At 37.6% G+C, this 21,971-nt stretch overlaps 1 protein-coding gene across 10 annotated transcripts in view; it reads right to left on the bottom strand.

The window, feature by feature from the left end:
• The window catches only part of SNAP23 (synaptosome associated protein 23), a 37,428-nt gene that overhangs the window by 6,797 nt on the left and 8,660 nt on the right, over nucleotides 1–21,971 (bottom strand). For 6 of the 10 annotated variants that reach the window (XM_057721854.1, XM_057721855.1, XM_057721862.1 and 3 more), the window contains 6 exons: nucleotides 12,132–12,235; nucleotides 11,524–11,565; nucleotides 11,069–11,117; nucleotides 9,953–10,070; nucleotides 5,793–5,825; nucleotides 922–1,080 (listed from right to left, as the gene is read on the bottom strand). In XM_057721854.1, the coding sequence (XP_057577837.1) occupies nucleotides 922–1,080; nucleotides 5,793–5,825; nucleotides 9,953–10,070; nucleotides 11,069–11,117; nucleotides 11,524–11,565; nucleotides 12,132–12,188 (458 nt within the window). In that variant the 5' untranslated portion in view covers nucleotides 12,189–12,235. The remainder of the gene's footprint in view (nucleotides 1–921; nucleotides 1,081–5,792; nucleotides 5,826–9,952; nucleotides 10,071–11,068; nucleotides 11,118–11,523; nucleotides 11,566–12,131; nucleotides 12,236–21,971) is intronic. The other 4 variants (XM_057721860.1, XM_057721861.1, XM_057721859.1 and 1 more) reach the window with 2 other exon arrangements.

Below are 21,971 nucleotides of genomic sequence, written 5' to 3'. Positions count from 1 at the left end.
ATGCTTGTTTGTTTATATATTATTTATGGCTGCTTTTACCCTACAACAGAGTTGAGCAGTTGAGTAGTTGTAACTGAGATGGTATAGCCTGTAAAGTCTGAAATATTTACTATCTGCATAATATTTACTATATGTAAAGGATACCTTTACAGATAACCTTATAGGGATCTGTCGACTACTACTCTAGATGATACATTTTAAAACACATCTTCTTATTTACAGAAGTAAGACATGATTTCTTGAATAATTTGGAAAGGACTTAATAAAGAAAAGTCAATCCATCATTGAATGTCAACAATCCCAGTCACCATTTTGTCAGAAGGCAAATTTTAAAATGGAATAAGGGACTTCCCCGGTGGTCCAGTGGTTAAGACTCCGTGCTTCCATTGCAGGAGGCATGGGTTCGATCCCTGGTGGGGAACTAAGATCGTGCATGCCACATGGCACAGCCAAAAAAAACAAATAAATAAAAATTAATTTTAGAGGCTTCCTAGGTGGTGCAGTGGTTAAGAATCCGCCTGCCAATGCAAGGGACACGGGTTCCATCCCTGCTCCAGGAAGATCCCACATGCCGTGGAGCAACTAAGCCCGTGTGCCACAACTATTGAGCCCATGTGCTGCAACTACTGAAGCCCATGCACCTAGAGCCTGTGCTCCGCAACACAAGAAGCCACGGCAATGAGGAGCCCACGCACCACAACGAAGAATAGCCCCCACTCGCCACAACTAAAAGAAAGCCCGTGCACAGCAAAAAAGACCCATCACAGCCAATTAAATAAATAATTTTTAAAAATTAATTAAAAAAAAGAATAAATGCTATTTCTAATTAATAAGTTAGGGTTCATGCATAACTACACCCAACCTCCAGAGAGAGCCATTCACTTAGGAAAAGGATAAAAATATCAGAAAGAGTTGGCATACCGTTTAATGTATCCGCTGCTGGCTGCTCCTGTGGTTGCTTGCTGAGGCTGACCATTTGTCGCTCGGCCCGGCTGCTTAGACACTACGTTGCTAGGAGAGTTGTCTCCACCATCTCCCCATGTTGCCTTATAGGCTTTACTAGACTCAAAGTTCTTTGTCCTATATAAGAGTCATGAGTGTAGAGAGATACCAGAAAGCAGGAGGGGGAGAAATGTCATTATTAGTGCTTGTTACCTTGGGGGTGCCCTAACACCCTCAGAATAAAAGCTACATGCAGCTAGATCTAGATTATCTATACTATGCTCCATCACAATCTGGCACAGGAAAAAGATGAACTGTGTAAACCCACTGACATCAAAAAAATTTTTTTAAAGGTTAAACTACCTCCACCAAATCTTCCCTGAGCAGTTAGCAAGTAGCAAAATGTACTTATTTGATTTTTCAGGTTCCCAGAAAAGAGGTTAATGGACACTAGGGAAAAAAATTCCTTAGGAAAGGTGCTCTGGGATGCCTTAAGGGTTCCTTAGAAGCATCTCAAAGGTTGATGAGGGATGGATGAGAAAGAAAGCTGAGTGGGCAGTACTTAGACCTTAGTTGCTCACTTACTTAAACTGTAGTAGTTCCAGCTGATCTGTTTTTTAAAGTTAGAATTGTGCATTAAATTTTTAAAAAAAGGTTTCTTAAGAAACAAACATCATGAAGGAAAGGCATGGATTATTTCCAAACTGAACGGGCAATGAATGAGTACCTCGGCTACACTGGTACCAGTTACAAATCCTTTGGTTTAGGACTTAAGAGTTTACTTTTCCACCTTAAAAAAAAAAAAAAGATCCTAAATCCAAGTCTCTTAAAAATAAAAGCATATCCTTTAGATTAACTGATATAGCTAAAGATGAGCCAAAGCCAGAATTCTACCATGGGATTTACTACATAAACTGGTATAAATGGCAAGAAAAAGAACCTAGTAAAATGACTTTTAAGTGGCTATTACAAAAAGCACAAATAAAACTTTCTTTTTTACTGATTATTTGGCTAGGTAAAGTTTCCACTCACACAATTTTAGTTTTTGCTTTTCTATAAACAAAAGCAAAGTAGTATATGGCTATAATATTGGTTTCTGATTTATTCCACATGATACATTAATGAGGAAGTTTTGAAACTGCAAAAGCAAAGGAGAGATTTTAGGAAAACAGTGGCTCCTTCCTTAATAGAATCATGTGAGGATTCATTTTCGGCAAACCTAAACTTGGATCTTAGACCTTAATCATCAATGCTACAGAAAGGGTACTATGTTTAATTAATCAATCTATTTAGTTATTAATAAGCCATGTTAAATCCTTCCTGGAACAAGGTGGGATACACATTACTGAAATGAATATTTATATATAATTTCTGTTAGTTTAGTAAAAAACCCATTTACATGTATTCTTTGTTAATAAGCTGGGTCTCAGGCAAAATTCTGAGATTAATAGCAACCAAGCAAAATAAACAACATGTAAGTTTTTCAGAAAGGTAACCAGAAATACTAACAGAAGTAATATAAGTGGAGCTTTTATAGGATGTCAGGCTGTAAAACAGGTCAAAGAGTGAGGGCTGGAATTCTAACGTCACTAAATAATAAGACACTGTGCTTCTGAGAGTATTAGCAGGGACAGGACTTGTGGGCTTTTGGTCTAACAAGGTATACAGACATGCTCCAATCTCCCCAACCTTAGGAAATAATATTTGAAATTCCTTCAAGTTCTGAGAATTCCTCCTTCAATTAGATATAAAGGGCACAAGATGCAAACAAACTGTTTTAACATGATATTGTGAATGAGGTTCAATTAAAGCATAGTTTATAAACAAACAATCAGGCTGGTTATCAAACCCTTCTCCTTTAAGAGGACTGGATCTTTGAGGATGCTCTTCCAATATCAAGGGGAAAAGGTACAAAAAGCTGACTTTAATTGAATTGTCATATTTATTTTCAAATGGGCTGGGGAAAAAAACTCTGCACTTCGTTTTCATGCAGTTACGACATGTTCTGCATGTTTATAAAGCAGTGATTTTTATATGCTGGTGACTTCATATCTTTATCCTTGTGATAGTTTCATGTCTCTTTCAGCACCTCTACTCCAGGTAAGAATGCCTTCTGCTAGCTCAAGATCCTGCCACATGCCACATGGAGCTTCTTCCACTGACTTGTAAAACCCTTAAAGATACCTGTTTTTTTTGATTTGCTTTGTTTTTAATTTTTAATTAATTAATTAATTTATTATTTTATTTTCTGTGCTGGGTCTTTTTTTGCTGTGCACGGGCTTTCTTTTTAGTTGTGGTGAGTGGGGGCTACTCTTCGTTGCGGTGTGCAGGCTCCTCGTTGCCCTGGCTTCTCTTGTTGCAGAGCTCGGGCTCTAGGCACGTGGGCTTCAGTAGTTGCAGCACATGGGCTCAATAGTTGTGGCTCACGGGCTCTAAAGCGCAGGCTCAATAGTTGTGGCACACGGGCTTAGTTGCTCCGCGGCATGTGGGATCTTCCTGGAGCAGGGATGGAACCCATGTCCCCTGCATTGGCAGGCAGATTCTTAACCACTGTGCCACCTAGAAAGCCCAAAGATACCTGTTTTTAAGGGCACTGTCAGGCAGCTGTGTATCTAATAAAAACAAGAATGGTTTTAATCTGTCTTCCTTCCAAGGGTCTTAAGTACTTTAAAAGGTAAGCACCAAAGTGACCTGGATGATTTTGAATACACAGATGCATAGGCTACACTCTGGAAATTCTACTTCAATTTGTATCAGGTGGAGCCTGGGAAACTTCTGTTGTAACTATGGTTTTATTTAAATTCAGTAGATCATTTAGCTGCCCAACTATGGAAGAGAAACCCTGTTCTAAGAGACTTCCAATCTGTTGTAGAAGGAATATTTTAGATTACTCTGGTAGTCTATCTTAGTATTTCTATATATTGGGACACAGAGGAATTAATCTGGAGGAAGCAAACATATACACAAGGATTTTTTTTTTAAGACACAAGATTTATAGTAAATTGACTTGAATCCCAATCCTCGACCTGTCATTCAGTAGCTATAGAACCTTATGCAAATTTCCGTCACGAGCATCTTTTCCTTACATGTAAAACTAAGATGATAACAATACTTAATAATTCACAGGGCTGTTGATAAGTTGTTCTGTAAAGCTTTAGACAAATATTTTTGTTCTTTGATTTCAACCTTAACCTGATCCTTAGTTAAAAGTTCATGCCTTTAAGTGCACAGATCACCAATTGGCATGTTTATTCTTCTAGCCCATTAACATTTCCTAGCTTTGAGATCTACAGGTGGACAAATATAGTTGGAATACAGCTACATAAAAAGATATCTAAGCCAGGGTTGTTTCTGGTCTACAGTAAGAAAAAAATGGTTCTGATTTTCAACAGCACTCTTTTACAGAACAAAATTAACAGCCCCTCTGGGAAGAAATTAGATTTCATAATAAAATGCTTAAGCAAATTTGTGGTAGATTTAATGCAATTAACTCCATCTAGAAAGTTAGGTTTACCCCTGACTGTCAGTTTTGAAGAGTTTAAGAATCTTTAACTGCCACATTTTTTCAGATAAGCATCACATCCAAAAATGGCATATTTGAAATAAGAATTTGAAATATCCCTTAATTCAAGAAGCTGCTATAAATACAGAAAACAAGTATCAGGATATGAACACAATAACTTTAACAACTTCTTTTTTGAGTTTCGGTTGTTAACATTAGTACTAACTGAATAAAAACAGCAAAAAGAAAGCCCAAGGCGGGGGGGGGGGGGGGGGGGGGGGAGGGTAGAGAAAGGAGGAGAGAGAAAGAGAGAGAGAGGTGATCAGGTTACAGGAAAGAAGAAAAAGAAGGGCAAGAAACAAGGGGTAGAAATTAAACAATTTTCTAATATTTAGCCATGGTATTTATAGTTACCCAAAAGATCCAAAATTAAGAAGTCAAACATAATAAACAGTAGGCTGACTAGCGGGTTAACGTCCATAAAAAATTTAAGATTAGTTAGCTCTGCATTAATTCCATATGAAACCACAGCAAGCTAACACATGACATAATAGGTATTATGGAACAGATGATAACATATATAAGGAAGGCAAAACCTTATTTTAAAAAGTTAGATACTAGACATGATAACATTTTAAATTTATATCCCACCTTGTTCCAAATGGCATTTAAGATGACTTACACTGGCAATTAATTCCTCAATTGGTTAGTGGCGTAAATCATGGGGAATTCAAAATCATTAGAAGCAATACTTTAATAGAGGAAATCTTGATTCTGGAACTGGAAAGGAGTAGAGAAACTTAACAGAAGAAATGAGGCTGAAATCAATGTCCGTGTATTTAGCATGAATTCCCTTACCTTTGATCAGAACTAGAATGCAGCAATTCTCAACAAAGATCAACCTATTTAAAACTTCCTAGGAAACCTTTGGGGTGTTTTTACTTTTATAATCTTAAATGTTATTTAGCAAAAACGATCCTTTTGTCAATCCATCTTTTGGCAGACAGCACTCAAGAACAAATTCACTTTACATTACACACCACAGCACAGCTTTTAAGAGTCTCCACCGTTCACAAAATCCATGCACATGCACAGAAAAGCCATTTGAAGCATCACCTTTAGACAGCAGGTTAACAGCCCAAACTGCGCCACAAGACTGCATCTTAAAGTTCCCTTTGATCAGTTACTGAGCACAGCTTCTGATGTTAAATCTTCATTTTTAGTAAGCAGATTAGAAAGGAAGAGATTAGGTGAGAGAATGAAATGCAGAAAACAGTGAATGCCAATCAATCAAACAGAACAGAGGCAGATTTAGAGTTTTCAAAACATAATGCATTTAAATTCCTGCCTGGTTTCATAGAAACAACCAACATCTGAGAATCTAGACAAAAAGAAAAATAAGGAAACTATTTAAACCACAGCATACTTCGTTTCTCCTAAGAATGTCTGCATGATAACATTCTGTCCTAAAATTATGAAAATTAACATGAAGAGAAGGCAAATACTTTGTATCTTCAGTGAGTAAGACAGAGGAAGCACTCAAATGGTCACTAAAATACAGTAACTCAATATTTAACTAATCAGAGCTGAATATTTACATCTTAATATGACATAAGATTCAATAGTACAAAACATATAGTACCAATTTTCAACTTCTCTAGTAAGTGGTCCAGAAATACCAACCTGTCTTCAAACTATGTGCCAATATATTTGACATTTTAAGCACAGAATGGAAAGAGGCAGGCTAAGACAGAGGAATGCTTTGTCTGACAATGGTTAAACTGGGACAACAAGCAGTTTATACTATTCTGAGACTTCCCATTTTAAACCTGCCTCTTTTTAAACTCTTGTTAATTAGAATTATGACTTATCAAAGTTACTGACAAAGGGAATTCCCCGGCCATCCGGTGGTTAGGACTCGGCGCTTTCACTGCCGGCTGGCCTGGGTTCAGTCCCTGATAGGGAACTAATACCCCACAAGCTGCGTGGCGCGGCCAAAACAAAAAGACAAAACAAAAAAAACCCCAAGGTTACTGATAAAGACATAGGATTTTTAATAAGGATCTGTTCTATTTTGCTTTTAGGATTCAAATAGTAGCAAGCTAAAAGAATGACATTTATTCACAATTTTAAAGTTTAATCCTGGTAGCCTATTTTTAAATTCTAGTAGTCCTTAAAAAGAATTAGCTAAAATTAAAATTCCCTTCTAATACAGGGTTCTGTTAAGTGAAGCTACTTCCATCTTATTAGAAAAAGATCTGCTGATATGGCTTTAATGGATACTACTAAACAAAAGAAATCTCAAAGAGCAAATCTACTCAAGACATTTTCTATATATTAATACATCTAAACAGCAACAACAAAAATCATTCTTTTCTTGCCGGTCAAGCAATGTAGCATACAGTTAAAAACTAGGGCTCTGCCTGGGTTTGTTTGTTTTTTTAATAAGTTTATTTATTTATTTATTTATTTATTTAATTTATTGGCTGCATTGCGTCTTCGTTGCTGCACACGGGCTTTCTCTAGTTGCTGTGAGCGGGGGCTAATCTTCATCATGTTGTGCAGGCTCCTCATTGTAGTGGCTTCTCTTGTTGCAGAGCACAGGCTCTAGGCACATGGGCTTCAATAGTTGTGGCGCACAGGCTTAGTTGCTCCGTGGCATGTGGAATCTTCCCAAAGCAGGGCTCGAACCCGTGTCCCCTGCATTGGCAGGCGAATTCTTAACCACTGCGCCACCTAGGAAGTCCTCTGCCTGGTTTTGAATCTCAGCTCTTCCACTTGCTAGTGTAGCCTCCTTGTGCTGCTGTTTCCCCATATGTAAAATGATGATAATAAGAGAAACTATCTCATATTAAGGTCACTGTAAGCATTAAACTTAAAGTACTCAGGATGATAAAAGCCTAAATTAATATACAGGCTCACAACTCTCATGCAAACCTTTGGATGTGAGACATTTTGAGCAGTGCCACATAACCACACACATCAATATTTCTGCAGGGAAACAGATTAACATCTATGCTGTGTGACTGACTATTGAATAGCTTCAGTTCAGGTTACACCTTGTAGCCTAATTAATAAGGTATGGCACTACATTCTGAAAAAAAACAAACCTTTGGATTTCAGAGTTTTTTAGATTTCTAAATGGCAGACAAGAGACTATGGACCTGAGCTGTTCTTACTAGTACCAGAATTGGTACCAGCATTATAAAGAAGACTAAGATCCTGTCTCTGCCTTTGAGAAGCTCACAGTTATGGCTATTTATATAAGCCTAACTGAAACAGAGATTAGCAGATAAGCTTAGAAAGATCAGGCCCCTGGCAGGAATGAAAATAGATAAAGCTGCAGACAAGAGACACCATAGAGGGCAAGGACTCGATGGTATAAAGGAGAGATGGGTGGAAGTAAGGCAATTAAAATCAGAATCTTTAACCTGAAATACTACTCTCTCCTGTTCTGGGAACAACTATTCTGTTATCAGAACCCCTTGATTCCATCTGTTAAGAAGTACTTTTTTCTCTTGACCCACTAGGAAAGGGCTCTGCTGATGTTAGAGGCTGAAGACGGACTGCTTCAGGACCATACTCTACCTTCTCTCTCACAGTGTCCAAGCAAATCCTGCCTATGCTCGGCTGGGTACACAAAGAAAAATGAAATGAATACTTCTGTACTTCCATTTCCCACTTTCTATGATATCAGACCATCTTAGGATTCACTGCTCTTCCTATTCATCAGAGATAATTTGCTCTGGGTTCTAGGGAGGACGTCCTCTTCCCGGATCTTCTCTTAATATGTATCTCAAGGAAGTTCATTCATTTACTTTTTTTTCCCCTGCACTCTTCCAAGAAGGTACACAGAACATAGGAGAAAAGCACAAGTAAGTATGCAAAACATAGTAAAAAGAAAAAAGAGTTTAGATAAAAAAAAAATCTGTGGATTTCTAACTTGCTTGCTCAAAGTAATCTGCTAAATCCTGATTCACAGGTCACAGTTATTAAAATATGCACTTGAGAGTCAACCAAGGTCTAAACAGGTCAACAGACTTATCTTTCTTAGCTTCTTACACCCAAAATAAGCACTAAAGTTGACCAACAAGTAATTTACTTTCTCCAGTAGAAATGGCACAGAGAATGTTATCATATGAAAACACTTATCTGAAAGTATGACAGAACAAAAGCTCCTCCATTCCTAACTCCTTTAAAGAGTAAAAATGCTGAGAGTCTGTAAACCTTTGTAACTCATTCTTGGTTTACCACACCAGCTGAGACAACTGGATGGAAGTACTAATGCTTACAAAGCTCTTTAAAAATGAATACTCTCAGCAGAAAGGATAGTCATTCCATCTCCAGACAAGGTCATTTCAGCCAAAGGTAAAGTTCAAAGTTGTTTTATTAGCGACTCCTCATCTTTGTCTGAATACATGCTCTATCTGTCAACATCACGGAGTTTGTTTTACCCAAGATTAAGTATATAGACAATTTAAATATTAATAATAAAGTCACTAAAAAGAATGAGTTCCTTTCTGTCAAGTATAATCTCATACACTATACAAAAATAGTTGGAAGACTTTTCACTTCCTAGTTTACTAGAGGCTTCAAATCTTCAGTCTTCTTTGATGTTTCCTTCTTCATGTTTGATGTACAATCAGTTGATTTAAAGTGAATTTTTTTGACTTACACTTTCTCTCTAAACTTGATGATAAACTTATACCTCACAGGTCTAGTTTACAAAAGGTTCCTAATTAGTCTCTTGGTGTGCAGTTATACACTCCACTCCAATTAATCAACCCCTTAGGCTGGCATTCAAAGTTCCTCTACTGCCTACTTATGTCTTATTTTCCACTTCTCATCTACATGAATCACATAGTACGGTTAAGTCAAGCTCCTCTGTAATCTTTATTTACATTAAATCTTCCACAACAAATGTCTTCCCATTTCTTCCATGTCCATTCAGATCTTTCTAATCATTCAGAGCCCAGCTCAAGTCCTATCTCTCCTATAAGATGTTCTCCAAACCAATCTTTATCAGTTCTTAGCCTCAGTTAATATCACATGATCCAGCACTAGATCTATACAGTTTTTACTTTTTGCTATTCTTTCTCATATAGCCACATGGTAAGCTTTTCGAAGCCAGGATCCAAGTCCTTTATTCCCTTGACCATCCCTCATGTGCCTACCACAGAATATATACTTTGCTACTTCTCCTTATTTGAAAGGAAAAGACACTAACTCTATCCTGCTCTGTGTTACCCAGATGTATGTTTCCCAACCTTTTCATATATTATTAAAAAATGAAATTGGGACTTGACTGAAGGATTGATCAAATTTAAGCGATGGTTTGCATTGAACATGCCCACTTATACAAAAAGTTTGATCTGCCTGAAGGAGAAACAGCTTAAGTTGATCCGACAAAGTTCCTTATTTAGGCCCTGTCACACTTATTGGGAGGTGGGAAGGAGGGAGCCCTCACTTTAGATTTATTTGAAAAAAGGTCTTGATTTATCAACTCACCTATTACATGGGCATACACAAAGGCCACAGCACTTGTTGAGTTCTGTTAAAGTCTTCTCTGCTTCTCTCATGTCTTTGTTTATTTGGTCCATGCCTTCTTCTATGCGTTTTAGTTGTTCTAAGAATAAGTTGTGGAAGTTACATTTTGTGTTATATTCACGGTGCCAACCAGAAAACGCCATTATGATGGAATGGCAAACTTTAACCTCAAATCCACCAATAACCCATCACAGTGATGTATCAGGGCCAGATGGTATTAGACTGTCCAGAATGAAAACAGTCTTTCACATACTGATCCTGGGGCACCTGGCCTCTGACTGTGGAAAGATTTGTTCTAAAGAAATTTGTACAATAGGAGCATGTGAGGATTGGCTTAGAGATCACTTTTGCAACCAAAGTGTACTTTGACTAGACCAGATCCCCAGCATTTCTATTATTCAATAGGCTCAAAACCTAAAGGCTGTCATAAGATTAATAAAAACTAGACCAGATTGCTTAGGGCCAAATCAGAGTATTTCCAAGCCCACCTGAATCTGACCTGTTTAAGGACTTAACTTGATTTCTGAAAATGATGCAAGAATATCATAATATCTAGTACACATATTACTAATACATACAAAAAGCCCTGCCATCTAATAAATACTTGTATACCATGGGGTATTGTGGCCCCCACCTCAAACAGGCAACAAACATGATATAATTCAAATCAGAAGAAAAGAAGTAAAATATCACTCATCTTACAAAGGAAAGGTACTCCCAAAGGTTTAATTAATTTTACACACGGCGGATTTGAAAAGACTTTCTGGCATCCTAAATCAAATCAAGAATTTCTGCCAAAAAAAAAAGTAATGGAGAGTCCCCCCCCCCAGCAATGTGCATCATAATTAGACATTCTTTGAACTATTTTTCATTACCCACCTCACACTGGCTGTTTGTTACTGCATAATGTAAATAAAACAGGAATGCATATGTAAATATGTTCTTTTTCATATATTTAGTTATCTCTTATCTCCAAAAATATCTCCTGGAATTGAATTTTAGTTGTGTTTGTTCTAATATAAAAATACTTTTTATTAAAAAAAAAAAAAAGAATTTCTGCCAATGACTGCAACTCACCCCCTTGTTCATCCAGCATCGTGATAGTCTTGATTCCTGCATCCTGAGACTAAAAAGAGGGAAAATAGCAAAATAAAACAAAACCAACAGAAACAAAACCTACAAGGTCTGAAAACAGCAAGAGAGAATCACTAGAAACTAAGTTCTCAGAGGATTAGAGCTACAGAGGAAATTAATCTCCCCAAACCAACACACTTTAACATATTAACCCCCCAAAATAGCTGTCACAAACTCATGGTGAATTGTCTTCTCTGTCATATTCCAATACTATCAATTGGAAAAACAAAAAAGACCCATTACTGCATGGTTTGACAATTTCAGCAACTGCTGGTTTCAAATAATAAAGCTTATTGATATAATACTCTTCTGACTCTAAACAGTAATTCCAGCCTGCGCTATCAGAATCCCTTCTATACAGTTTCTATACTTAATTTGATAATTAAACACTTTCTTACCTCAATGGCTAAACCCAGGATTCTCCTTGTACTTTCCAGAGACTAGGAAAAAATACAGAGTTTCAGCATTCTAAAACATGTAGCAACCCCCCTCCCCGCGCCCAAAATCTGACCACAGACCATATTCATGATGCTACTCTATTTTTAAAGACTGCCAGCCCACCCACCTCTCCCTTTAAAACAAAAAAAGAAAGCTTATCACTATACTTTTGGTTGTTTTCTTCCTACCAGAGGCTCCTTAAGAGAAAATTTGGAAGGTGAAGTTAATGGGATTTATAAAAATTTAATGTAAGCAGAAATCTAGGCATATTACACAGATATTAGAAAATTCTGTTAAAATTAAATGTCCAGAATTCCTCAAATCTAGAATATCTTTGTTGTAAGTAACTGTTCAGCAATGATTAAAAAAAAATCATAAAACTTGTTTTCACTTATTTAGTTTTTTGATGAGTTGAAAAAATAAGGAGCTAGTAATGGCACTCTAGGGCAAATGCATTCTTTGATACAAAGGGACTAGGAAGAGGCCAAAATGGTCTTCTAAGAAGGTCCTTTCATCCTTCCACTGTGAAAACTGAAAGAGAATTACTTATTCCAAGTAAAACCTTTACCTCATCAGTAACCTGGTTAGCCCTCAGCTGAACTTCTTCCGCTGACAGATCATCCATGATGAATTAAAACTCTTGATAGGTGCAGAAGCTGAAATGTGGTTCTTCTTGTAAGAAAAAGGACAAAAAAACAAGTTTGAGCAAAGAGTGTATATTTATGGGATTTAGGATACTTGGAAAACACGATAAAATAGCCTATCTTTATCTCCATCTATCTACCTATCTATCTATCTATATTTCAGGTGAGGAAATTAAGGCTGAGAGATGGTAAGTAAATGCTTAAATGCTAGTCAGTACCAGAGGTGAAACTGAAACTCAGGTTTCAGGACTTCCAGTGAAGCACTGTTTCTAATAGGAAAGTGGTCCTTCTACTTTGAGAAGGAAGGCATTATTAGGAGACAAGCTTCAAGAAACTACTAAAATGAATTCCTGGTTGTACAATGTCCTTTGTACATGGTGCAATATGGAAAAGCAATAAGGTGAAGAAGTCAAAGTTAAGTACTGTTCTATTAGTAAAGTAACAAAACTCAAAGTCATGTTCCTGCAGAACACAGGAAACATTCTAAAAATGTGACAGTCTTCTAGGCTACTCACTGGAGAAAATGAAACACTTTCGTTCTTAACAAGAAAAGGATAATCCTGATACAAAGAGCTCAGAAAAGAACTAGTTTTTATTTAGTAGACTCTCCCTTTCCAATTACTGTATGATTCATTATTTTAGTGAAGTCCCTAAGAAACTGTACAATTATTCTCCTATACATAGTAACTTAGTAACTCACAGTAACTCAGGAAGTGATCTCACAGACATTCAAACTGAAACATAGAACTTTTGATAGGTGAAGATTCCCAGAGTCCTGCCTTCTAACATTACCAGCGATACACTGCTGCAGAGTATTCCTCTTCCAACAGTAAAGTGGACTGATAAACACTGTGTGACTTACCTAGGTTATCTACTACATTTGTTTTGTTATTAAAACTTTGAAAACCAATTTTACCAAAGCCCTTTGTCAATGACACATACAAAAGTGTGGTTCACATTCTGGATTTATCCCCAAGGGACACCTGGCAATGTCTGGAGAATTTTTTGATTGTCAGGAGTTGGGGGGGGGGGGTGTAGGGAGAAGTAACGTTACTGTTATCTAGTTGGTAGCGGCCAGGGATACTGCTAAACAGCCTGTAATGCTCCTTGGGATAGCCTCCACAACAAGAATTACCTGGCCCCAAATATTAAAGTGCTCAGGTTGAGAAATCCTGCTATGGAGAACACCCAAGGCCAAGCAGGGAACCTTGTTAACTAAGAATGTACTACGCTGAACTTTTGGAGGGAAAGGATTTTATTATATCTTTGTACCTCTAACACCTAACAGGATCTGACAGTGAATGAACAAATAAGTAGAAAAACAAGACGTACTTTCATTTAAGTGGATCTTAGAAACAAAGCTACGTGTCATAGTAGCACAAAGCCTTTAAATAAACACTTAGACCCACAAACCAAAAATTGCCATGACATGTATAAGATCTGAAATGGCCTGCTGGTCACATACAGATCTTTTTAGTCACATCTATAGCTAACCAACACTTTTACTAGAACCATCTAAACAAAAAGTGACAATATCCCATTCCTAGGACAGGAAGGCATTACATTTAGAATCTTGTTTATAACTCCACTGTCATTGCTAACCACTTCAGCATTTAATTAAGATTTTGACCCTTGATTAAAGACATTAATGCTCATAAAATTACTGTTATTAAAGTTATTAAATTGTCAAATTTGCAAATTTCATCTCATATCTTGCGTGCCATTGTAGGGCTGTGGCTCTGCCAAAAGGCTCATATACTAAGATACATAATCAAGATATAAAGGTCTTCTTAATTAAGAACTGATCATTCATTAGCTATAAGCATAAACAGAACCACATGCTTTATTACCTTGCTAATTGTTTATGAGACTTTAGCTTTTTAAAAATTTTTTAAATTAATTAATTTATTATTGGCTGTATTGGGTCTTTGTTGCTATGCGGGCTTTCTCTAGTTGTGGCGAGTGGGGGCTATTCTGTGTTCCGGTGAACAGGCTTCTCATTCGAGTGGCTTCTCTTGTTGCAGAGCACAGGCTCTAGGTGCGCGGGCTTCAGTAGTTGTGGCATGTGGGCTCATTAGTTGTGGTTCGTGGGCCCTAGAGGGCAGGCTCAGTGGTGGCGGCACACGGGCTTAGTCGCTCTGCGGCATGTGGGATCTTCCCGGACCAAGGCTCAAAACCAGGTCCCCTGCATTGGCAGGCAGATTCTTAACCACTGTGCCACTGGGGAAGTCCCTATGAGACTTTAGCTTTAATCACACATATGTTCATGCTACAGTTCCTCTTTTGTCAATCTTTCATAGTTGTAATTATAAAAAGAAAAGGAAGTTACTTTGTACCCTCCCACCTTTTTTATACACTTTTCCTTTCCATAATACTCCCATCTGCCTGCTCAGGGAGCCTCGTGCTTCCCCAATCACTTCCTAGAGCCCCCCCACAAGGTATCTTTCAAAGCCTGTCCTTCCTAGGCAGTATGCTCCAAAGTTACCTATCCCTCTCATGTAAAACTCCTAAATGACCCACAGAGCAAGAGGTGTTAAGAAAAGCAATACACACTACTCAATTAGTACCTGGAAATGACATCCCTATTAGCTTTTCCAATATAGCATACTATGGGTAGGAAGATATTTTGGGCTCAGATCTCTCAAATTGTCTAATTTTGTAATTCTACTCCCAGAGGTGATTCTTGCCAATTACAAGTCAATATCTGTTATTCTCCTAGTAAATATGAGCAAAACTCCATGTAGGTTCAAAGAGAGGCTTGAACGCAAAACTGACATGTCAAATTTGAAGATTCCAAGAGTCCTTGCCTTTAATTATCAAAAAGACAGATTAAAAAAAAAAAAAGGCAGATACAGCTGGGAAGCAGATGTGAAGAGTCACTTCTGGCATAGCAATGGTGTCATTTTTTAGGACACACCCTTTAAGTGAACTCAAAAGGCTGCCTAATACTTTTTTTTTCCTTCCTGAGCAGATGACACATAAGAAACAGACTTCTGTAAAGTTCTCACATGTTTGGCATGATGACATCAGGACAGTGCTGCCTAAGACTTCTCTACTCTGGATTTTTGAGGGTGTTGAGCACATGATTATAGTAAACGGAAGTGAGAGAGACAAAGCAGAATTGTAAGGGGAAGGCCAAAGAGAAACAAAGAATAATACTGCCCAGGCTCTTTTAGCCTTTACCAAACTGCTGAGAAGTGTCAGGCAGGGTGCAAGCTAGAACTAGCTATATATAGCTTTTCTCATATCTATTATCTCCAAGAAGTTTCTCTCATGGAGTCAGGGAAGGCTATCCAGAACCTTAAAGAGAATTAGAGAAGGGGGAGGAGACAGAAAAATGAAACGTCACTGACACAAAGATCCCATTAAACTTACTTTTCTTAGATATAACCTAATAGATTAAATATCTGTGTCATTTTCCCAATGCTCCTGGGAACTTACGCTATATGTGTGCCTTTGAGATGAAAGTGCAAGATTTTTCTCAGTGCTCTTACATTCTATTTCCCATACTATGGTTTGTTTGGGCTTACTAGTAGACTCCTAGTTCACCTTTCTTAATTTCCTTTCTATTATAAACCTTGGGGAGGGGAGAGGAAGAAATGTTCACTGAGCATGTACTTTATGTCATATACCCACCTAAGTTATTTATATATGTCATTATCTCTGTCATACCACTTTCTATTATAGATGGGGAAACTAAGGCTCAGTTTAAGTAAGTAATTTGCCCAAGATGACTGAGTCAATAAAGAGCAGATTTATTATTCAAGGCTGGATCAACTCTGAAACCAAAGCTGGTAAACAGTGTTATTGTTGGATGCACCGCCCCTTAATAAGATAACTGTTGAATATAAGAAAATGGGCTAAAAAAAAAAAATAGACTAAGCACTCTACCTGAAGGCTCATTTCAAAATTTCAGATACTTTCTATAGTAATACCATGAAATCTTCTCTCTTCTACAGACTCAAAGATGGTTAAACTGAAGGAAGAACTAGAAAGGCCAGAGTAATCATGGCTTTCAGCTGTTTTATAATAATTTAGAACCTGAAAAATATCTACATTAATTTAGAAAATGAAAATAATACTACTGGGAAGAAGGAATACAAAGTAAAAAGAACTTAGAACTTAATCAACAGGAGATACATTATGTCTTCGTTGACAAACATGGAGAGAGATACTCGGGAAGTAATGAAGAAATAATACCTTAAATCATCAATTCCTGACAAGACCAACATAAGAATGATTTTACAAAGTATTAACTCTGCTGGAGAGCAGGATTTTGCATTAAAATATTCTACCAAGTGAGCTTCCTGCCTATTCCTTCTCTTAAAACATAATCACAACATAAGTTGCTCTATGCTACACTCATAGTTATTACTGTACTCAACAGTTTTATAAAATTTGCAATTCTCTTTGGCAGATTTTGATTACACTTTCATGGAAACCAATGTATTTACAACAAGTAGAAACTTCTGTTCAGAGCAGAATAGCATAGTGGTGAGCTCGAGCATCCAAATTCTGGCCCCCAAAAACGTATTTGTTGTGTGACCCTGGGCAAGCTACCTATCCCCATGAAAGCTCAATTTCTGCATCTGTAAGACAGAGATAATAGATCTATTTCAAAGGCTTTTTTGATGAAGATTTAAAAAGATGTGCGAAGTGCTTGGCACGGTGCCTAAAGCACAGCTGGTATTCAACTGTTAGCCATTATTTCAATATTATCAGGGAAACAGAAATAGTAGGCCAAACAAAAGTAAAGCAACAATGTTAAATATGAATGACATCAATGTAAATGCAACTGAAAATAATAACTACTAAATATTAACTGTTCCATCTGAAGACTAAATTTGAATATTAAAGTTTACCATACTGTGTAGGCTATACATCTGAACTATTTTCATGCCCGTCATGAGGCCTGTGGTTCTTCTGCTTGATCAGTCAGCTCACGGAAGTGATGCTGGTGCATGATGGTTACCTCCTAGTACTGGTTAATTAAACTTCACTGCTCGTTTTCAAAAAAAAAAAAAAAATCCGTCCAGACAGATAATTAAACCAAGTTTCCGGTTGACAGACACACCTAGACAAATATATACAAAATATATTTGTGTGTCTAAAGAATTAAAGACTGCCCTTAAATGGTTCTTTTTTTCTGGCTAACACCAGCAAACACAAACCACAAAAGGGCTTAGGTTATGAAGGTTAGTATATGAAGGTTAGTATATTATACAGTGAACAAAGGAGGACTTAAAAAAAATCAAATATGTGCTGTAATTACCTGAGGGTTAAAATATGGGTAGAAAAAAGCTCTGAAGGGAATCACCAAAATATAACCAAAGGCTGTTGCACTATAGTAGGATTAGGGGTGATTTTTCTTCTTTTTCCAATTTTCCAAATAGTTTGCAAAATACTACTTTTAAACTTCATACATTTATTTTTATTGTAAAATATGATAGTTTATGACAACCAAGAAAAGAGATTTATAAGACTGGAGAAAATAAGGACGAGGAATAAATCCTACACCCTAATTCATAAGCATAGTATCAATTCTTAGCCTTCCTTGAGGCAGATCTTCCAGTTGGCACATTTTCACAGTAAGTGTAAGTTTGTGGAAACATTTCTATCCACTAATTGATGATCACCCATCCCAACCATAAAAGTATAGAAATCACACAGTGGAACAATCTGTCCTAAACTGCTAAAAGATGTTTAGAGAAAAGGCCCTTGCTAAGGTCTGACTAGGAAACATACTTCACATGATGTGGCAGGAGTGGGTTTTAATGGGGTCTGAGTAAGTTCGTAGTACTTTCATGGCAAAATACTATGAAGTGGATAAAAGAGGATCCCATAAAGAAGCAGAGAACTTCGCTGGAACAGAGAATTTACAACAGCTGCCTCTTGGAGTACAGTCAATCTTCTGTCACAGCTCCTCATCTCAGTGTATTCTTGTTCTCTAACTTTTCTACTGACATTCAGCACCATCAGGGATTCAAAGAAAATGTATGAAATTAGAAGCCATTTAAATGAAAGTCTGTAGGATTTGCTTTAAAATAATTCGAAGTTGGGACTTCCCTGGTGGTCCAGTGGTTAAGACTCCGAACTTCTACTGCAGGAGGCATGGGTTCAATCCCTGGTTGGAGAACTAAGATCCCATATGCCACGAAGATTGGCAAAACAAAAAACCAAAAAACAACAACAAAAAAAACCCGAAGGTGGGGAAATGGGTGGGAGTACAGAGGACCCAAAGAACGGCCATGACTGCTGAAGCTGGGTGAATAATACACGGAGGGTCATTTATGTTACTTTCTCAACTTTGTATTATGAAAAAATTTAAAAATATACAAAAAAGTTTTTAAATGGCAGCTAACTTTTTAATAATCTTTACTCACCATTTTGAAAGTCTAGATAGTGGGAAGGGGATTGAGAGGACTCTAACTACAGTGGTTAATACTTACAAAGCATTATACATGCAAGACATTATTCTAAGAAATATAAAAAATATATAAATACATACACACATTCATTTAATCTTTACAACACTGTCTTAGTCCATTAAGGCTGAGATAACAAAATACCAAAGACTGGGTATTTTAAAAGTTCTTATGAGGGCTCTCTTTATGATTTAAAGCTGGCACAGGCTTGCAGCATCCTCACATGGTGGGAGGGGCTAGGAGCTCTCTGGAATCTCTTTTATAAAAGACACTAATCCCATTAATGAGGGTTCCACCTTCATGGTTTAAGCACCACCCAAAGGCCCTACCTAGTAATACCATCACATCCTGCATTATGATTTTAACATGAATTTTGGAGGGGAGCACACACAAACATTCCTATCGTAGCAAACACTATTTAATCCCATATTTTACAGATGTACAAACTAAGGAACAGTGAGGTTAAACAACTTTTGCAAGGTCACACAGTAGAGTCAAGATGAAACCCAGGCAGATTGTTCTAAAGCATGTGTTTTCAATTACTATTATGCATATTAAATGGAGAGTAGAGAGCCACATTATCAAGTTATTCAAATCTGTAGCAGCTTTGCCCAAAGCCAAGTACAGCTGACCCCTGAGCAATGCAGGGTTAGTACTGTAGTAGGCATTTATTGGAAAAAAAAAAAATCTGAGTATAAGTGTATCCACCCAGTTTAAACCCACGTTGTTCAACCTGTATATACATGAAGTCCCTGTAAGACAGGAAGGGAGCAGGGTACAACCTTTAAAAGAATGGCATAGCCATTGAGGACATGATATAAACCAGTTACAACCAACTAAGTCCAAGATGGCGGACGAGTCGACTTCCACTAGACCTTGAGACTCAGTATACACTCATCTTAATATATCAGCAAGCTAAGTGACACACCCACAGGCGCCATGACAGTTCCCAAGCCGACCATAAAGCCAAAAAGTGGGCCATGGCCCAACTCCTGGAAATCCCTGCCTCTTCCCCCAAATTCTCCCATTCATTAGCCTATGAAATTACCCACCCCTATAAAAACTTACAACCCTGGAGCCTCTCGCCTTCTGAGATGGCCTACACTCTGTCTATGGAGTGTGTATCTCCCTGAATAAACCTTCTTTCACTTTACTATGGCTCCCTCTTGAATTCTTTCCTGTGCCAAGTGAAGATCCCACACTCAGCGGCCCTCCCAGGGACTTGTCTAAGACCTGGAATGTGACCATCCTCTTGTGTCCCACTTTCTTTCTTACAACACCTGCTTTCTGTTTTTCAAGTTGCAAGTCTAACTTCAGGCTTAAAGCACATTTTAGAGCAGTGGTTCCCAGCCTTGGCTACACATTATAATCACTTGATGAGCCTTTATAACTTTGGAGGCCAAAGCTGCAGCCCACACTAATTAAATCAGAATCTCTGGGGGTGGGAGCCAGGCGTCAGTTTTATAGCTCCCAAGTGATTCCAATGTGTAGCCAAGGTTGAAAACCGCTGTTTCAGATAAAAGTTTTTGTTTTTTAATATACAAACAAGTACTAATAGATGATATTCTACCCCTGTTACAATTCTGGTACCTAACAGAAGAAAAACATAGATAGAGCTTAACGACACAGGACAAGAACAACTTAGGCCTCAAAAAGCTAAACACAAAATTACCATATGATCTAGCAATTTCATTCCTACATATATTACAGAGAAATGAAAACATATGTCCACACAAAAACTTGTACACCAATGTTCAAAGCAGCATTGTTCATAATAGCCAAAAAGTAGGAAAAAAACGAAGAGGGGGATGAAGATGGGAGAGTAGGAGGATGTGGAGCTCACCTTCCTCAACAAACACATCAAAAATACATCTTCCAAAAAAAAAAAAAAAAATCTACCTGTGGAACAATTCTCAGGGAAAACTTCTGGAAACTGGCAGAAGAACTCCTATACAACCAAAGCTATAAGAGAGATCTCCACGTAATGGGGTAGGATGGGAAAAAGGCATCGGGTCAGGATCTGCACCCTTGGGAGGGATCTGGAAGGAAGAGAAGGTTTTTAAGGGTAGACTCTAGCCCTGGGGAACAAGCAGGTCAAGCAACAATCTGGGCACCCCAGTCCTGGGGTCTTGTGCAGAGGAGACAAGCCCTGTTGGTAGCTGGGAGAACCACTATGACAGAACGAAGGGCTGGAGAAGCCTTTCTCAGGAGGTGGGCACGTGTCCTGGCTTGCCAACAATCAGGGCAAAGAAAGCCTCGCCCTGGTAGCTGCCACCTCCCTGCAGATTCTAAGTTCAAAAGATGGTAATAAAAATGCTGAATGAATTAAGAAAGATTATCGATAGAAATACAGGTCACTGTTACAAAGATCTAGAAACTATACAGGTGAACTAGTCAAAAGCAGATGATTCAATTGCTGAGATAAAAAGCAATCAAGAAGCAATGAATAGCTGACTAAATGACACAAAAACAAATAAGTGATCTGGAAGAGAGAATAATGGAAATCACCCAGTCAGAACAAATGGTACATACAACTCAATAACAACAACAAAAAAACCCAATCAAAAAATGGGCAGAAGATCTAAATAGATATTTCTCCAAAGAAGACATAGAGATGGCCATCGGGGCATAAAAAGATGCTTAACATCACTAACTATTAGAGGAATGCAAATCAAAACCATGAGTTATCACCTCACACCTGTCAGAATGACCATCATCAAAAAGTCTATAAATAATAAATGCTAGAGAGGGTGTGGAGAAAAGGGAACCCTCCTACACTGTTGGTGGGAATATAAATTGGCATAGTCACCATGGAAAATAGTATGGAGGTTCCTTAAAAAACTAAAAATAGAGCTACTATATGATCCAGCAATCCCACTCCTGGGTATGTATCTGGAAAAAAATGAAAACTCTAATTCAAAAAGATACACGCACCTCAATATTCAAAGCAGCACTATTTACAACAGCCAAGACATGGACGCAACCTAAATGTCCACTGAAAAAGGAATGGATAAAGAAGATGTGATATATGTATATACAATAGAATACTACTCAGCTATAAAAAAGAATGAAATGTTGCCATTTGCAGCAACTTGGATGAATATTATGCTTAGCAAAATCAGTCAGAGAAAGACAAATACTATATGATGTCACTTATATGTGGAATCTAAAAAATAATACAAATGAATCTATATACAAAATAGAAACAAACACACAGACGTAGAAAACAAACTTATGGTAACCAAAGGGGTGGCAGGGAGGAATAAATTAGGAGTATGGGATTTACAGATACAAACTACTACACATAAAATACACAAGCAACGAGGATTTATTGTATAG

Source organism: Hippopotamus amphibius, chromosome 2 (assembly GCF_030028045.1).
Source record: "Hippopotamus amphibius kiboko isolate mHipAmp2 chromosome 2, mHipAmp2.hap2, whole genome shotgun sequence".
In the NCBI taxonomy this organism is placed as follows: Eukaryota; Metazoa; Chordata; class Mammalia; order Artiodactyla; family Hippopotamidae; genus Hippopotamus; species Hippopotamus amphibius.
The sequence above is the reverse complement of the archived record's forward strand: the minus strand, read 5'-3'. Positions and strand labels throughout refer to the sequence as shown.